We start from the raw sequence: 18,018 nt of genomic DNA, 5'->3' as shown, positions 1-18,018 counted from the left end.
AGTGTAACGTTCGTTATTTTAGCCTTAAAAAAATGTCTTCACCAGCAAGAACCTTTGATAGCCCTGCTCGTGCAAAGTTATCAGAGTTAACCTTCAAGTATGAAACTAAGCCAATTATTAATCCAAATCCAGAGCTTGCAAATAAATCGGAAGCAGAATTAACGTTGGAAAAAGTACCTGATTATATACAAACCTTACTTTACGGAAAGTCTAAGGATAAAATCCATGCATCATGTATGTTAAGAAAAATTAGTGATGAAAAGATTTTGAGAAAATCCATGGCCATGATTAATAATTTTATTGAGGCCATTTCAGCAATATTGGTTATAGAACAAGAAAATGATGCTCATAAAAGATGTCAACAACATGCTCTAGCAATCTTGGGTAATTTACTTCTTGAAGATCCGATTATTGATGCCTTTATTGCTAATGAAGAAAATTGTCTTCCTGGTTTGGCCAAGATGTTGTGCTCTTCTGATAGAGAGACTGTAGAATTAGCAGCAAGAGTATTGGATTATATGTCCGTTACATTCCAAAATCAAACTCTTGTGTGTGGAACTGATACAATTTTATATGGTATTGTTCAATCATTAAGGTCATCGGGAAAGAGTTTAAAGATTAAGCATCACATTATACAAGCTTTGGTTTATTTGTCTGCCAATCCAAAGAATAGATTTATGATAGCTAGAGAAAATGGAATCTTTGATGAAATTAATGCCATGATTGATACTCACCACAGATTAGATGAACAACATAACGTTCCAAAGATGGCTATGCAAGTTATGTACAATTTGTGTTTACTCAAAGAAAATATTCCATTAATTGCAAAGCATGGAATTCGTCATACAATCAAGAAGAAGTTATCAATTGTAAAAGAGTCAATTCAATCTACAAATGGAGGAGAGAGGCAATATCCAGGTTATCAAAGTGATTTATTAATTTGGAAACTCAGTAGTGTTGTAATGGATTTGCTTGGATTATTTGAAAGAAGATTTGAATCACAATCTGTGCTTAATGGTACCGGATTTAATGCACCAATTATTGAAGTTGGTAATCATAAAGCAAGAAGTATTGTATTGATTGATGAAGAGGAAGAATCAAAATTGCCAAAGAACATTTCAATGGATTCTCAATCCACTAATGAAAGAAGAAGAAGAGCTGCAGCCAGGAGAAACAAGACCACTGAAGACATTGTACTTGATAATATTGAAAACCTAAGCCCATAAATTGTACACTATTATATTGTAAAACTTGAATTGTTATTGGTTTCGTTTCACTAGGTGTCCATCTTTTCAAAAAGGCAAGTTAACCGATTCCAAATTCGAAAATAATTAACGCGCCAAAAAAATGTCTTCAAGAAAGAGAAGTAATTCCGTTCAATCGGAGGCTTCTACTCATTCTGAAGCTACTTCTCCACGAAGAAGAGTGGTGAGAAGAACACAACAACAAAACAATATTGATAGTGATGGATCGGATAGTGAACAAGAGAATAGAAGGAGTAGATTGAAGAAGAAATCTTCATCACAAAAACGATCTAGTAATCAAAATCAAAAATCTACTTCTAAACGTTCAAACGTTCCTAATCATATTAAAATTGGGAAGAGCATTTTCTTTGAACAACCGTCATCAAGTATAACAATGGGTTTGTTTTTACAAAATTTTTAACATTTACTAAACTATTAAAGATGACAATGATTGTGAATATTTTGATTCTCGTTGCATTTGTGATCAAAAAACAAGTGAACATTCTAATAAGATACCCATGTCAAGTTTAATTTTATTAAACAGAATTGATAGATTTAAAAAACAACAAGATTTCAAAAGAATTCAAAATAAGGATGATGAACAAATACTTTTGGACATCATTGAAAGGGAAGGATTGTATACTAAGAAGGAAATTGAAAGAAATAGAAACATTAATTTTGAAAAATCTTGTGATCCTTCCTTGACACAAGAAGAAAAATTACAAGTTATTAAGAGATTGAAAGACCAACATGAATTATTTAGAAGATTAGAAAAGAGAGATCGTAAACATCAAATTTATCAATTGCGATGTGTTATTCCACATGTTTCTAATGAAGAGGCACTTTATGCTCTCAAGCTTACTAACAATATCGAGGAAGAAGCAATTATCAAGTTGACAGATTACACTTTTTTACAACAAATTCGAAAGGAAATTGCTTTAGAATATAATCCAAATCCAAGCTTAACAGTTGATCATTTGGTTCCACTTGCTGATAAATGGAATTATGAACAAGATCAAAACTCACCTGAATCACCATCAATGTCAGATCAAAATGAAACTCCAAGCACTTCAACTTCATTCATTCCACCAAATGAATCTTCTAAACGATCTGTTACACCTGTTACAAATAATATTTCTAATAGTAATAATAATGATGAAATGAGTGATGAAGAGGAAGAAGATGATAAAGATGATGATGACTTTGTAATTAAGGAAAGAAAAAAGCCATCTTCTAACAAGACAAGTAAAACTAAGCAAAAAGAAACAAAGAAATCATCTTCCAAGAAGAGTTCTAAAAAATCAAGACAAGAAGAATCTCAGAGTGAATGTGAAATTGAAGAAGAGGAAGAAGATGAAGAAATTTCAGAAATTGATGAAGAAATTAAACAAGAGGAAAAAAAGAAGAGAAAGAGAAAAACCTCCACCAATATTAGTTCTAGTAGATTACTTCTTGACGATGCTTTGAGTGATGTCATTAAAAAGGATGGATGGTCAAAAGCAAGAATTGAAGCTTATGAAAAAATTAATACCAATCCAAATGCTTATTATTATAGATTTAATGAACCTGGTGAATCTCAAAAGAATGGAAAATGGAATCAAAAAGAGAAAGAGTTATTTATTAAGAAATTGAAAGAGTATATAGAAAAGACTGATAATTTTCAATGGGGGTTATTTTCAAAGAGAATACCTGGAAGAGTTGGATATCAATGTAGTAATTTTTATAGAACTCTTTTAAAATCAGGAGATTTTAAATTGGATATTGTTGAAGAATGTAAAAATAAGAGCGGAGGTGGAAGTGCCAGTAGTGCTAGTAAATCATCTAGTTCATCATCAACATCTAAAAAGAGAAAAAAACCAACAACTCCAACTAGGAAATCTAAGAAAAAGAAAGTTGTTGAACCATCAGATGATGAAGAAGATGAAGATAGTCATCAAAATGATAGTGAATCAGTTTCATCTCATACAGGTTCATCAAGTAATAATTCAAAGAGTGATAGTGAAAGTTCTGAACAATCTTCTGATGAAGATTCGGATGATGAAAATCATACAAGAAATATTTTGGAAGATTTCATTGATCCAATTACATTAGAACAAGTTAAAGATCCAGCTATTTCTCCATATGGACATGTTTTAGGATATCAAACATGGTTAAAAGTATTAAATACTGAACCAAAGAATACATGCCCTTATACTAAACAAACACTAACAAAAAGACATTTGGTAAAACTCAATTTTGATAACATTGAAGAGTTTAAATCGAAGATTAGAAATTTTAATTAATTTATTCCGAGTTTAAATAAAAATCATATTTTACAAAATTGGAAAACAATCTAAAGATATCTCTTTGTTATATGTTTTCATTTATGTTAAAAGAGATTTCAAATTGATACAATTGAACTCAATGGAATTAAGAATCAAATGTTCTTATTGGAAAGATTTGAACGTTTTTAGCATTAAAATGCAACCCCAACACAACTCAAGATTTTGAAATTGAGTTGTTGACCTTAAAATAAAATATTATTCGAACCAATCCATCATCAAATCAACACAATTTAAACTACAAAAAATGTCAACCACCACAACAACCTCGGATCAATTCAATCCGAAAGCCTATGAAAATTTACCAATTGCATATGGTGTATTTACAGGGTTGTGGGCTGTTGTTGGATTACTATGGATTATACATGTTGTTTATTTTCTCTATTTAAAAAAGTATAGCCTTTCTCTTCATCGATATATTGTTCTTGTACCATTAGCTAAAATAATTCATACATCTTGTAGTATTTATTTATTCTATGATTGTGCATATAACGGAAAATCACAATGTACTGTCACTCCTACTTTATTATCTAACACTGCTAATGTAATATTTAATCTTGTATTATTTGGGTGTTTATTAATACTGGCGAAGGGAGTTGCAATAACAAGAAACTCTTTGGAAAATACAGAAAAGAGATCAATTATATGGAATTTAACTTGTTTAGCACTTTGCGAAGTTGCAAGAATTTTCAATATTTTCTTTATGGTAAGTATTAGTGTTTTTTGATAGAGTTTGTAATAAGGCTCTTAAATAGTTTCCACTATTTATTCTCTATGTAATATTATTTGGTCATGCATTATCTTCGATAGGAATGAATATTAAATTATTAAATCATAGATATTTGGAAGTGGAAGCACCATTAGTTCTTCAAGTGGATATTATGAAATCTTCAACATTTATGAAATTAATGTTATTTAAAAAGTTAAGATTTTTACTCTTCCTATTTTTGGCTTCCTATATTGCCATATTTGCCTTGATGATGGTTTTCATGTTTGTTGGTGAAATTTCTCAAAACTTTTGGATTCAAATTGTTGCAGCAGAATCACTTCAATTTGCTGTTTGTTTACTTGTTGCATTCCTTATTAGAATTAGAGATTTTACTGAACATGAACAAATTGATACAAGAATTGAAACTCATAGAAGAGAAAGAAGAGCCAATAATAGAGCTAATATGAGAATGGATTTGAATCGTTTCATTCAAGAATATTTCCATAATCCGAGTGGCACTAATGCAAATGAAACAAGTCGAAATGAACAAACGACTAAATTTGCAACCAAAACAAATCCAATCACTAACACAGAATGTTTATGTTTAATTGATAATCCAGTATCAAAGGACAGTAACCAAGGAAAGTATGCAGTAGCAATACAGGTCTAAGAAAAGCTCGCTGTTTATACAAAAATGTTTTAATTGTAAATTTATCCATGTCTAAAAAGCAAATCGTTCAAAATAAATCTAAATGTAATCCAATCTTCTGGTTTGTCCAACTTGTTTTGAATTTCAGATTCGTCAACTTGAACTTCCTTAATCCAATCAACATAGGACTTCATTTTCTCTTCTTCACTTAATTCACCATTTTCAAATTGGCTCTTTCTCTTTTCTTCCTTAGCAATATCTACAGCATATGATTTCAACAAACTTCTTTCAAGGTCGAACAATGTTGTACGTGATTTTGGAAGGAATTCTTCCAATGAGAGTGTATGAGCTATACTTTCAAACTCTTCCACCATTTTTTGTTTAGCCAATTGGTGAACACCCAAAACACGAATTTCTTCCAATCTAGTTTCTAATTTTTCAATTCCGAAGCAAGACTTGGCCAAATATTGGTGCAAGTCTTGAATTTGCTTAAGTAATTCTTCATCATTAGCACTATTTCTTCCCAAAGACATACGAAGTCTACGATCTATTATATATTGTTATATTGTAAGAATAAAATTGTCATCATTGTAAACATACCATTAGTATCATTGTTGGATGTATTAATACCGTATTTAGCACAAACAACACTCCTTGCTTTTAACATTAATTCCATATATTGAATATACTTTTCATAGAGTTGGGTTTCATTAGCTAATATCGTTCCTACATTTCCGCGTTTTTTCAAAGTAAAAACTTACACATTGATGAGATATTTTCAATATCAGTCTTGTAATTAGTTTCCAAAGCATTTTTCAAATCATTGACGGCTTCCTTGGATTGTTCAACAGTCAAATAAGTGTGCTTCAAGGCAGCCTTTCTATTTTGTCCCCAACTAAAATCAACTTTTCTATTAGCTTCAATAGTTTTGTTTCTACTTTGTGTATTATTTGTATTAATAACAATAGAATTAATATTATTAACGAGAGCAATAGGACAATTTCTCCATGCTGATGGCCTCGTGAGGATCGAAGTGGTGCGAACAAGACCTCTCTTCATTTTTTTTAAAATTTCAAAAAAAGGCTAAAAATTTTTATTGTAATTTTTATATTTAATTTGTTTCTTTTTTAGATGTTATTAATATTTGGATGGAATATGATTCATGTTTTCAAAGACAAGGTTGAAATGGTATCATTCTCGATTTTCCTATCAATTATTTATTTGAATTTATTTTAAAAAAAAATAATTTATTGTAAAGGCTTTTTCAAGAAGAGGAGAAAATCGGAAATGTCATCAACACCTCTTTATATGATTATTGGAGCATTGGCTAGTTTATTTTCATCTCTTAAAATTGTTCAAGCACGTAGAAGATTACAAAAAGATAGAAATGTACCAGTTTCATTAACAGAGGCTATTATTCATTCTTTATTTGATGCTGTTGATAAAGTTAATTCTCAGGCTAATCAAATTGCAATGATTATGGATGAGAGAATGAATCAATCAAATTCAATTCCAATGTTACAAGTACAATATCAACAACATCAGCCTAAAATGTTGACAAATGGCAATACAATGAATACTAATAATAACAAAATTCCTTCCCTAACCTTTACAGACTCATCAAATATGCCATCCTCTTCAAATTCATCAAAGGCTAATAATACCATCAGTAGTAGTAGTAATAATAATAATAATCAAATACCATTATTAATTAATCAAAAACCAATAATAACAAATTCATACAGTACTATTTCCGATAATAGAAAATTATCAGATCCAATGTTAGCCTCCATTCCAAATAATTCTTTTAAATAATTTAATATTTAAATTTATATAAGAACAATAATTTGATTTAATCAAACATTAATCTAAAATAATCTAAAATATTAATCTGATGATGATGGTGAATAATTGTTAATTGAAAAAACAATTTATTGTTGATTTTCTAAATGAAAAGTATTAATAATATAATTAAACAAATCTAAAACATAATCTGATGGATAACAATTTTCTCTTGAATTATTAATTCTATTTAAAATTGTGTATAAAGTATTTAAAATTGAATCCTTTTGAGATTTGTTTTGAATAATTGAAATAATTTCATCAAATTTAAAAGATTCAATTGAAATATAAATTGATTTCTTAACTTGTGAATTAATTTCATTTGAGAGTGCTAATATTAATGAAATGATTGATTTTGGACCAATAAAAGTCATTCCAAAAGCAGCACTTGAACGAATAATTGAATTTGAATCTTTCAATAATGCTTCCATTAATAATAATTCACCATGTGGACCTGAATGAGCTAAAACTTGAGCAGACATTTGACGTACAATTAAATGCTTATCTTTTAAAAAGGAATATAAAAATGGTAAAAGTGATCTTGGACTTAGATATGATAATTTGTCTTTAGATTTTCTTGCTAAATCACCTAAAGATTTAATAGCAGCTTTTCTAACAAGAGGTGGAGTTTTTTCAATTGAATTACAAGTCATGAATAATGTTTCAACTATTCTATCTATATATGGAGAATCAATTGAAATTAAAGATAGTCCATAACAAGATGAAATTCTAACTTGAATACTCATACTTTGTGAATCTTGTCTTAATAAATAAATTAATTGTGAAATACCATCATATTCTAATAAACTTAAACATTTACAAATTTCATTTCTTGATAAAGTTCCTTCTCTTAATGCAGTTATTAAAATATGGAAAATTTGTCTATAAAAATCCTTATCAAAATTAGACATGTTAATTATTTGTAAATAATGTTCACATAATGCATTACATGCACTCATTCTAACATTCCAATGTGAATCTCTTATTAATGGTAATATTGATTGTAAAATTGATCTCTTTTCTCTTCTATTTAAACATGAACATGATTTTCCAATTTTAGCAAAAGCATCCAATGCTAATGATCTTACTCTTGGTGATGGATCTGTTAAACATTCAATTTTTAATGATTCTAATAATTGATTAATATTATTTAAACTTATTAAATTAATAATTGATTTAACACTTGCAATTCTAACACATTCATCTGAATATTTAAAATTACAAATTAAACTATTTAAACATTCATTTGAAATTGTATTCACTTGTACTTGTTCAAAATATGAATTTAAATACATTTTTCTACTACCACTACTATTGTTGCAAATATTACCACTTTGATTTTCTATAATAGTAGTAATAGTAGTTGTATTATTAATATTTTTAAATATATTATTATTAGGTTGATATAATTGTTTAATTCTTTGACATTCTTTTATATAATAACTTTTTAATATTGAAAATGATGTATTTTGATCATGTTGAGAATTATAACAAGTTGAATTAAATGATGTATTAATATTATTAGTATTATTAATATTATTTAGTATTGATGTTTGATTTTTATAATTATTATTCATTGTATTATTTAATAAAGTATAATTATTATTAATAATACAAGTAGTATTATTTAAAAATGTATTATTTCCATTTATAGTATCATTATAAATAATTGGTTTTAAAGATGAAACCATTGCATGTAATAAAGTTAATTCAGATTTACATGTAAATTGATTTCCAAATTCAATTTCATCTAATAAACCATCTCTAATAATATTTCTAGTTATGGAAATTAATTCTCTTGAATCAAATAATAATAAAGGAGGTAATTGATCATCACCATTAAAATAATATAAAATTCTAGGATTTTGTGATTTGATAAAATGATGAATATCTGAATTTGCAATTATAGTTAAATGAGATTGTACTAAATATGGTAATTCACCAAAAACAGTAGCAATTGATTCTTTAACTTTAGAATTTGAAGATTCCATTAATTTAATTAAAGATTTTTCACCTTCAATTCCCATAGATCTAATTGCTTGTCCAATTAAAATTCTATCACATGAACCATTAATTAACATATTTAGTAAAGTATTTAAACATTTATGTGAAATTAAACCAAAATGTTTAATTGATTTAATAGCACATTCTCTTTTATCTAAATCAAATGATAAACATTCTTTATGTAAAATAGGAAGTATTACATTTTCAATAATTAAAGGATGATTTACTAAATGTGTTAAAATAATATTATTCCATTCTGATTCAATATTTAATATTTCAAATACTCTTTCAATTGTTGTTATACCTAATCTAAATAATAATGTTAATATTGAATCATAAATTTCAAAATATTTAAAATCTTTTAATAATTCAATTATATTTTCAATTATTTCATTATTTATAAATTTATATAATAAAATTAATAATTCAATTACATTTCTATTTAATATTTTGGTTTGATTATAAAATAATTGTATTATATTATTATTTAATATTTCAACTAGTTTATAATATATATCTGTTGAGGATTGATAAATTTGATTATTAGAAATTAATTCTTTTAAATTTTTAATACTTTCCATTTTTATCTTTTCATTAGAATGTAATAAATATTTCATATAATATTGTAATCTTGTTTTATAATCAACATCTTCATTTAATGGTGGTATACATTGTGTAAAATTATTAAGATTATTAGAAGGATTCGATTGATTTAATTGTTGTTGACTAGTATATGTATTATTATTATTCATATTATTATTATTGATATTATTAATAGATTGATTCAAAGATGTTCTATTTAAATTATTATTTAAATTATTAGTTAAATTATTATTTAAAATTATTGGATTTAAAAATTGTTCCTTAATAATTAATTCATCTTCTTGTTTATCTAATTCATCTTCAACTTGAGTTAATTGTGAAATGACTTGTTCAATTGTTTCTCTTGTTTGTTTGTTATTTAAATCAAAAACTTCATTAATAATTGATTCACTTGTTGTTAAATGAATTCTATTTAAATGTGGATTTTCAATTTCATATGTTTCATCAATTTCATAATTTTCAACATATTCTTCTTCTAGAATTGATTCTTCTTCATTTGGTGGTTCAATAAAATCTTGTTGTGGAATGACATTACTTATTTCTTTCCTTAATTGGTTATGACTATTTATAGCTTGATTTAATTCTTCATCATTAATTAATTGTTGTGAATAATTATTAGAAGAAGAATGAAATGAATTGTTATTATTTTGATTATGAATTCCTAAACTACTATTTGATCTACTACTATTTAGGGAAGATTTAGGATCATGAATTTCCTGAAGTAATCTTAATGAAGCACTATCTAATTCATGAATTGAAAATATTTCTTCTTGTTGATTCATTAAGCATGATTGTTGTCTTGGAGTAAGTAATTGTTCTTCATGAATTAGAGATTGTTGAGTATTGAGTTGTTGATGATCTGTTGTCATTGAAAATGGATAAATTGGAACTGAATTAGGTGAAGAAAGTTTTGAATTACTAATAGGATACATTGTTTGACTTGTACTTGTTTTTTGACTTACACAACTATTACTTGATGCTGCACTTGAAGGTCGATTGAGGTTGATTGATTGATTATTATTATTGAAATGAAATGAATTTTGTAAATAGCCTGTAGGTGTAATCACTTCATATTGTTGTTGTTGTTGATTATTAGGTGTTTTAATACTTAATCTTGTTGAATTATGAGAACGAGCTGAAAGAACAGATGGTGCACCATCATCTTCTTCCTCTTCTCTTTGAAGCCTCTGAGAATTATTGACTTTCTCTAAGGCTATTTGAGGAATATTTGTTGTTTCGGATGATGACGATTTAAGAGAATTACGTCTCCTCTTTGAAATGGTATTCAATACTACAATGATATGTCATATTTAAGGTACAATGTTTTATAGAGTCGGGATGACAAAGTGTTATTATACAAACATACCATCATCAAGTTTATATTTACTAGAAATAAATTGAGCAGTTTCCTCTAGTGATTGAATCAGACGAGCATCTGATGACATGCTTAGATGTGAGGTGGTGTTGGTGTTGTTGGTATTTTACTTTTTTTAATGTTTGGAGGGAATTTTCTGTTTTTTTCGAACGGTTTTTGTAGTTTTAAAAAATTGACTGTTACAGAAATTTCTAATGTTTACTGAGGTTATTTGTTGGAATCATTTTGATCAACTTTTACATGTCTTGAAGAGAGATTATATGTAATTTTAATACATTAAATTCTAAATTGAATTGATGAACTTTCTTATCAACCATTGTCATTTAATAATACTTTTCTACTCCTCAATGGTATCTCTCTAATGATTTTAATTATATTCAATTTCTCTCTTTGTAATTGTAAATTGTTTAACTTTTCTGTTTTGTAAAAAGTTAATAAATTGATAATAACTCATTTCCATATTTAAAACTTGTTTAAAACTTCCAAATGGATTTGCCATTTCAGGTAAATTATAAGGAGCAGTTTCAGGATTATTTGAAAATGGAAAACCAATAGTATGTGAATCCCAAAATAAAACAACTTCTTGTGGTTTTGCAGTTTCAGTTGCATTATTAATTTCATGTTGAAGTGTTTCTAAAATTGGATTTTCTTTTGGATTTAATTTAATTCCAACAATACCACATTTATCACCTTGTGGTTGAGTAATTTCATGACCTCTTGTTTCATATCCATTAAAACAAGTATCAAATATAATATCTCCACTCATTGTACCTGAAACTCCAATTAAAATATCCAAACTATTAACAGCACCTTCACCATTAATTTGTTCATTTAAATTTGGTTCAAAATCAATGGTAATAACCAATTCACGTCTATTAAAATAGAGTGGTGTGTGTGGATATTTTTCTATTAAATCAGGTAATAAATTATAATCAGCTGAAACAATTTTACCAATAATAAAACAATTTTCCAATAAATTATATCTAATTTCCTTTGAATTATGATTGTGTTTCTTAATATCTGTTGGACCTGTACCAAGTAAAAGTGAATCACCACCTGCCCAATAAGCAATTTCACCTGGATATAAATAATCTCTATGAAAACCAGGTGAAACTGATTCTAAATGTGATGTATCAATATGTCCAATATTAAAATATAATATTCTACCAAATAAAGGCATAAATTGTCTAGTAAATGGTAATCTAGGTGCAATATATCCATTTGTAATATCTTTAAATGTATCATACATATCAATATCGATACGTTTATCAAGTTCAGGTAAATCAATATAAACTCTAGGGAAACGACTAACAGTTACTTTTTGTTGTAATGCTGTTTTTTGTAATGATTTAACTGGATACATCATTTCACCAAATATATTACATGGTTGATAGAGACGTGTTTCATTAGCAAGTGAAAATACTGTTTTACCAAATCCCAAAACAAATGCTGTACCACTAACCCAGAATGCAATTTCACCTTGTTTAACTTCAGATCTTGCTGTTTCTTCTAATTCAATATGTTCAATTTCACATGTAAAATAAACAATTCCTTTACCAGGTGATTGTACTAGAGGTGATGCTAATGGTACACTACGATAAATTACATCTGCTGTTGGTGAATCATCATCCAATTCAACATAAACTTTAATTTCACTTGTATCAAATGTAATTAAAATTAATCGAGTTGCTTTACATTGATTCTTTTTAGCTTCACGATTTTTCAATTTCTTTTCAATAGATTCCTTTTCATTCTTACCAATTTCTTGTGTTTGTGCTATTGTTGTTGCTGCTGCTGCAGGTGTTACAAGTTGATCATCAATATTAATTTCCTTCTTAATTGATAGACTTGTACCACCTCTACTACTACCACTACTACTACTACTACTACCAATAGCAGATGATGAGGATGCAGAAGCACTTGAACTGGTCGATTTTTCACTTGTTAAAGCAGGTGTAGTTAACTTTTCTGATTTGGATTTTGAAGAAGGTTTTTTCTTTTTAGGTTGTTCAGGTGTTGTCATTGAAGTTGAACTGCTAGCTAACGGTGTTGTAATTGGTGTATTTAACTTGATTTTTACAGTGGTTGGTGTAACAGGTTCAACAACTTCCTTCTTCTTTTTAGATGAGGAAGAAGGTGAAGATTTTTCAGAGTCTCTCTTTCTCTTCTTTTCAGAATCCTTATCCTTCTTATCGGAATCCTTCTTGGATTTCTTCTTTTCAGAATCTTTATCCTTCTTCTTAGACTCTGAGGAATCTTTATCCTTTTTATCAGAAGAGGAGGACTCTTTCTTAGAGGACGATTTAGATTTGGAAGAGGAAGATGACTCCTTCTTCTTTGAATCCTTCTTTACTAGTACTACTACCAATAGTACTACCATTACTTGAATTAATAACAGTAGATTGACCTGCAGTAGAAATTGTAATGGTTGTTGGTGTAGAGAGTGAAGTAACAACACTAAGTCCATTACCATTACTACTACCACTACCACTACCAGTTGATGATGAATTATTAGCTGTAGCACTTGAAACAAGTGATGAAAGAGCAGCAGAAGATGATTTTGAAGATCGTTTCTTCTTATCAATTTGACTTGTTGTAAATATAGTTGGTGCAAGTGCAGGTGAAGAAATAAAATTTGATAATTGACTTGAATCAAATACAACACGTGGTTGTTCACTTGCTAAATATTGATGACTTTTCAATTGTTGAGGTTGAACAATTTTCAAATCAGTAATACCATATAAAGAAGGTGCAACTAAAATAGCATGATCAAAATTATTACTATTAACAAATTTAGAATCATAACACAATGGAATATTTGAAGACCAAATAGATTTGTATAAATTCATAATTATTGATCTTAATTTAAAATCAAATTGTGTATATTTAGAATCATGTAAATAATTCCAAATTAAATCAACTAATTTTCTATTTGTTATTTTTGATAATCTTATATCAATTAAAAATAATCCCAATGCTGATACTTTTTTAATAAATGCTAATGAAACTTTCTTATTATTAAATTCTAATAGCATACGTGCTGAACAATTAAATATTGATTGTGTTATAATTTTAGTAATTTCATATTTAGCATGACTTGTTTCATTTTCATCATTTAATAATGAAATAAATCTATTAAATATTATTTTAACATGTGTTAATAATTCTACATTTGAATAACATTCTGATATTAATTCTCCACTTGATGTTATTATATTCTTTTCATTTAAATTATTACCATTTAAATTATTGTTATTTAAATTATTACCATTCATATTATTATTATTTAAAGAAGAAGAATCTAAAATTGAATCTAAAATATTCATAACACAACGCCATGATGAAAATCTGACATGATCTGATTTTTTAAAATCCAAATATCTATAAAAAACATCCAAATTAATTTTAGATTTACCAGATGATTGTAAATTTGCAATTGATTCTAAAGAAGTAACAGTTTTGATATAATGATAACTTGGAATTAAATCAGAATCAATTACTAAATATTTGTAAAGTATTTTTTCAATTTTTTGATTAAAATTAGGATTTGAAGTATTTAAAAGTGAAATTGATTTGATTAAATTAGCAATATAGAAATTTCCAGAGAATAAATTCTCAGAATCATCATTATATTTGATTAATTCTAATAAAAGTAAAACAACTTCTGGAAATGTTTCATTATTAACCTTATCATCTTTAAAATTTGTTAAAGCTAATGGAATTTCCTTTTTAAGGAAATAATCAGCAAAATTCTTAAAATTATTTGGTTTTAAATAAGTTAATTGTTCATCATAGAATTGTGTTTTAAAAAATCCAATTAAAACATTTAAAGCTTCTTTCTTTTCAATTGGTTGTGGAATTTTAGAAAGAGCATGTGCAGCACAAACACGTATTTGATAATAATAAGAATTATCTCTTAAAATTCTATTTAAAATTGTAATAACAGGTTCAGTATCTGCAAAGAATGTTAAAGCTTTGATTGATTCATATTGTGCAACAACATCTTTAACATCATTCAATTGATAATTCCACATTTCTTGTGTTTGTGAAAATGATTGTACTTTAATCCAATCTTGTTCTGGATCAAATCTAATCCATTTTAATGGAATGATAACACGAACAGCTTCTGTTGGTTGTCCTTGTCCACCTTGAACTTTTTTGTGATGCTTTTTAATAGGTTTAGAATTAATATGAAATTCAAATTGATTTTCTTCCTTATCTAAATTTGCAATAAAATCATTTGGTGCTCCTTCAGATTCTAAAATTCTAACAGTTACTTTTCCTCTAAAAGGTTGAATTTCAGGAAATGGTAAAATTTGTTTAACTTTTAAATCAACACAACTTCTCATATCATCATATTTAAATGAAATTGCAAATTGTGGAATACCAGTACCATAAATCCAATAAGATGAAAATTCTTTTAAATCTGTTGCAAAAGTTTTACCAATTGTCTTGATAAAACTTGATGATGAAATTAAACGATCATTATATCTCTTACTATCAAGTGTATGAGCATTTTTTAAAAATTTGTTCAATAAATTTCTCATATTAGAAGTTGAAATTTGTCTATCAATCATATAAATAACAAGTGGTGATTTCTTAAGTAAATATTCTGTTAAAAGTTCACTTGGATGACAATAATTTTCAATATATAATGATTGTGTATGATTTTCAATTGAAAGTAATTCCTTTCCTGCTTTCATTATTTTAAATCTTTTAGCATTTTGACCAAATTCACTTTCATAATATTGATAGGCTAAATATCCTGCAATACCTTCAATTAACCAATAATCTGACCATGTTTTGGAATGAATAAAATTACCAAAAAATTGTTCAGTTATTAAACGAACAAGACTCATTCTATTATCTTGTACTGTATCAATAATATTTGGTTCTAATATCATTTGATTTGAATCTAATAAACAAATTCCACTAAATGTTGATTGTTTTGTATAACCATTTTCAATAAATACAATATTAAGTGTATTTAAATTAAATAAATCCTTATATTTAAATTCTAAATAATCTTCTAAAAATATTAAAGCTCTTTTCACAAATCCTAAAGTATGTCTAATAGATTCCAATGAATAACTTGGTAAATAAAAAGCATTTAATATTAAATCATAGGAATTTAGAGTTAAACTTGAATATGAAATATTAAATGGTCCAACTGCAATACAAACACTTGAAGGTGAAATGATGGATTTTGTTTTAAAATAGGATGTTTTTAAAGTACCTGAATAATTTTCAACTTGTTTTATCAAATCACCTGAACAAATTATCATTGCTTCAGCATGACTTGTAATTTCAAATTCAAATGAATGAAATGATGATAATAAATCAACACAAGGAAACCAACATCTTGCTCCTTGCATTTGACTTTGTGTATACATATGTGGCATTGTACTATTAAGTGATGATAAATTTTCATCAATCATATCATTATTATTTGTTTGTGTAGTTGAAGTATTAGAATTCAATTCATTATCATCTATCATTGACTGATCATTTTTACTTGTTGTATCTACAAAATAGACTCCACTTAGAGGATTTTTCAAATCAAAGAAAATTCTAATAGATGATGTTGTTTTCTTTAGTAATGGTGTTTTAAATTTAATAGTTAATGTTCCTTCATTTTCAATATCATATTGTAACATGAATTCTTTAATAGATACTTCCAAATCATGATGATTAACTTGATTTTGAATATTATTATGAGTTACTTGTTGAATTTGATCCTCATTTTGTTGTACAATAGGTTGTGATTTAAGTTTGTTTATAAAAAGTGCATGAACACCAGTTACATCTTTAATTGAATTAGAATTATCAAACTAATTACTAAATAACATACTTGATTGAAGACAATGTAATGATATTTGATCAATATTATTGTGGAAAGGTGTAATAATAATATCAGTATAACCTATCAAAGCCTTTTGATACAAATCTACATCTAAAACTAACTTTTGATGTAAGACTTTGTATGGTAGACGTGGTTCTGCAGATCTTGCTTTTTTATCAGTAGACTTTTTCTTCTTTTTCTTCTTTTCCGATTTTTGATCCTTCTTACTAGTATCAACTTGACTACTTTCAACTTTCATTGATGATGTAACTTGTGATGGAATATTATTTTGTGGATATCCATTATTATTGTTGATATTACTAGTATAGTATTGTTCTTGTTGATATGAAGATTCTGAACCATTCATCATGGATGGTGATGCCACGGAATATTGATTATTAAAATTGATATTGTTGTTGTTAGGTTGGAATACAACACCGTGTTCACCTGCTGGTGTTGATGCTAACATTTTTTTTTTAAATTTAAAATTTGTATGTTAACGAATTTATTTCAAAGCCTTCTTCACCAACTTCACACCAATAAAAAGTACAATACAAATTATGAATCCATCAAATTGTTATTAGCCTTTTTGTTCAATGCTATTAGATTTATCCATCTGTGTGTAATTTAAAGATTCCGATATAGTGATGATGATTTACAATATCATCAATTAATATCTATTGATCAAAAAAGCCCACGTAATAAAAAAATGACAAGCCTTTCTTCATCCATGACCATCACACCATCATCATCATCATCTTCACTATTTAATATTCCTTCATCATCAGCATCGCTATCATCATCATCAACAATAACATCATCATCTTCTAATCATCTTCATCATTATTTTTCTAATAATATAGAACATTTAATTAGAGAACAAGAATATGAAATTCCTCAACAATTAACAAATTTAAAAAAGCGAATGATTGAATTTTCATCTAAAAACTATAATGTATTTTTAAATAATGAAAAAGTGTTTCAAAGTATTAAACAAGAAACAGAAAAACTTCAATCAGAATGTATTCAATTACTAGATTTAAAAAAGGATATATTAAATGAATATTATCAAAAATTAGATGATTTAAATAATTTATCACTTTTAAATACAACAACAACAACAATATCACCTTCTATTAATTCTAATAATAATCAATATCTACATCATCACCATCATCTAATACTATTAATAATTCTAATAATAATTCTAATTCTAATACTAATAAATTAAAAAATGAATTAACAATTACAATTAATGATGAAATTTATTTAAAAATTAAAAATTTATTAGAAACTTTACAATATCAACAACAATCTGAATATAAAATTGAAAAGAGTAAAATTTTAATTTTAAATGAAAATCAAAATAGAATATTACAAATATTAGAAATACCAAATTTATTAAAATTATGTATACAAAATCAATTAT

The 18,018-nt window shown here is 26.8% G+C and overlaps 5 protein-coding genes across 5 annotated transcripts; 3 read left to right on the top strand and 2 right to left on the bottom strand.

The window, feature by feature from the left end:
* Positions 1-32: 32 nt before the first annotated feature.
* NAEGRDRAFT_65373 (uncharacterized protein) lies at positions 33-1,226 on the top strand (the record flags this gene model as incomplete). The annotated part of the gene is made up of 1 exon (XM_002679255.1): positions 33-1,226. One exon carries the CDS (start codon positions 33-35, stop codon positions 1,224-1,226), a length of 1,194 nt encoding a protein of 397 aa, XP_002679301.1.
* Positions 1,227-1,347: 121 nt separating this feature from the next.
* On the top strand, positions 1,348-3,526 carry NAEGRDRAFT_65372 (uncharacterized protein; the record flags this gene model as incomplete). Its single annotated transcript, XM_002679254.1, has 2 exons — positions 1,348-1,642; positions 1,686-3,526. The coding sequence occupies 2 exons, from the start codon at positions 1,348-1,350 to the stop codon at positions 3,524-3,526; spliced, it is 2,136 nt and encodes a 711-aa protein (XP_002679300.1).
* A 2,684-nt stretch (positions 3,527-6,210) lies between these two features.
* Positions 6,211-6,738, top strand: NAEGRDRAFT_65371 (uncharacterized protein; the record flags this gene model as incomplete). The annotated part of the gene is made up of 1 exon (XM_002679253.1): positions 6,211-6,738. One exon carries the CDS (start codon positions 6,211-6,213, stop codon positions 6,736-6,738), a length of 528 nt encoding a protein of 175 aa, XP_002679299.1.
* Positions 6,739-6,839: 101 nt separating this feature from the next.
* On the bottom strand, positions 6,840-10,817 carry NAEGRDRAFT_79052 (HEAT domain-containing protein; the record flags this gene model as incomplete). The annotated part of the gene is made up of 3 exons (XM_002679124.1): positions 6,840-8,995; positions 9,344-10,663; positions 10,739-10,817. 3 exons carry the CDS (start codon positions 10,815-10,817, stop codon positions 6,855-6,857), a joined length of 3,540 nt encoding a protein of 1,179 aa, XP_002679170.1. The 3' UTR covers positions 6,840-6,854.
* A 297-nt stretch (positions 10,818-11,114) lies between these two features.
* Positions 11,115-17,058, bottom strand: NAEGRDRAFT_65369 (uncharacterized protein; the record flags this gene model as incomplete). Its single annotated transcript, XM_002679123.1, has 3 exons — positions 11,115-13,105; positions 13,131-16,553; positions 16,599-17,058. 3 exons carry the CDS (start codon positions 17,056-17,058, stop codon positions 11,115-11,117), a joined length of 5,874 nt encoding a protein of 1,957 aa, XP_002679169.1.
* Between the last annotated feature and the right edge of the window lie 960 nt (positions 17,059-18,018).

The sequence above is a fragment of the Naegleria gruberi genome (genome assembly GCF_000004985.1).
Source record: "Naegleria gruberi genomic scaffold NAEGRscaffold_14, whole genome shotgun sequence".
Classification (NCBI taxonomy): domain Eukaryota; phylum Heterolobosea; class Eutetramitea; order Acrasida; family Naegleriidae; genus Naegleria; species Naegleria gruberi.
The sequence above is the reverse complement of the archived record's forward strand: the minus strand, read 5'-3'. Positions and strand labels throughout refer to the sequence as shown.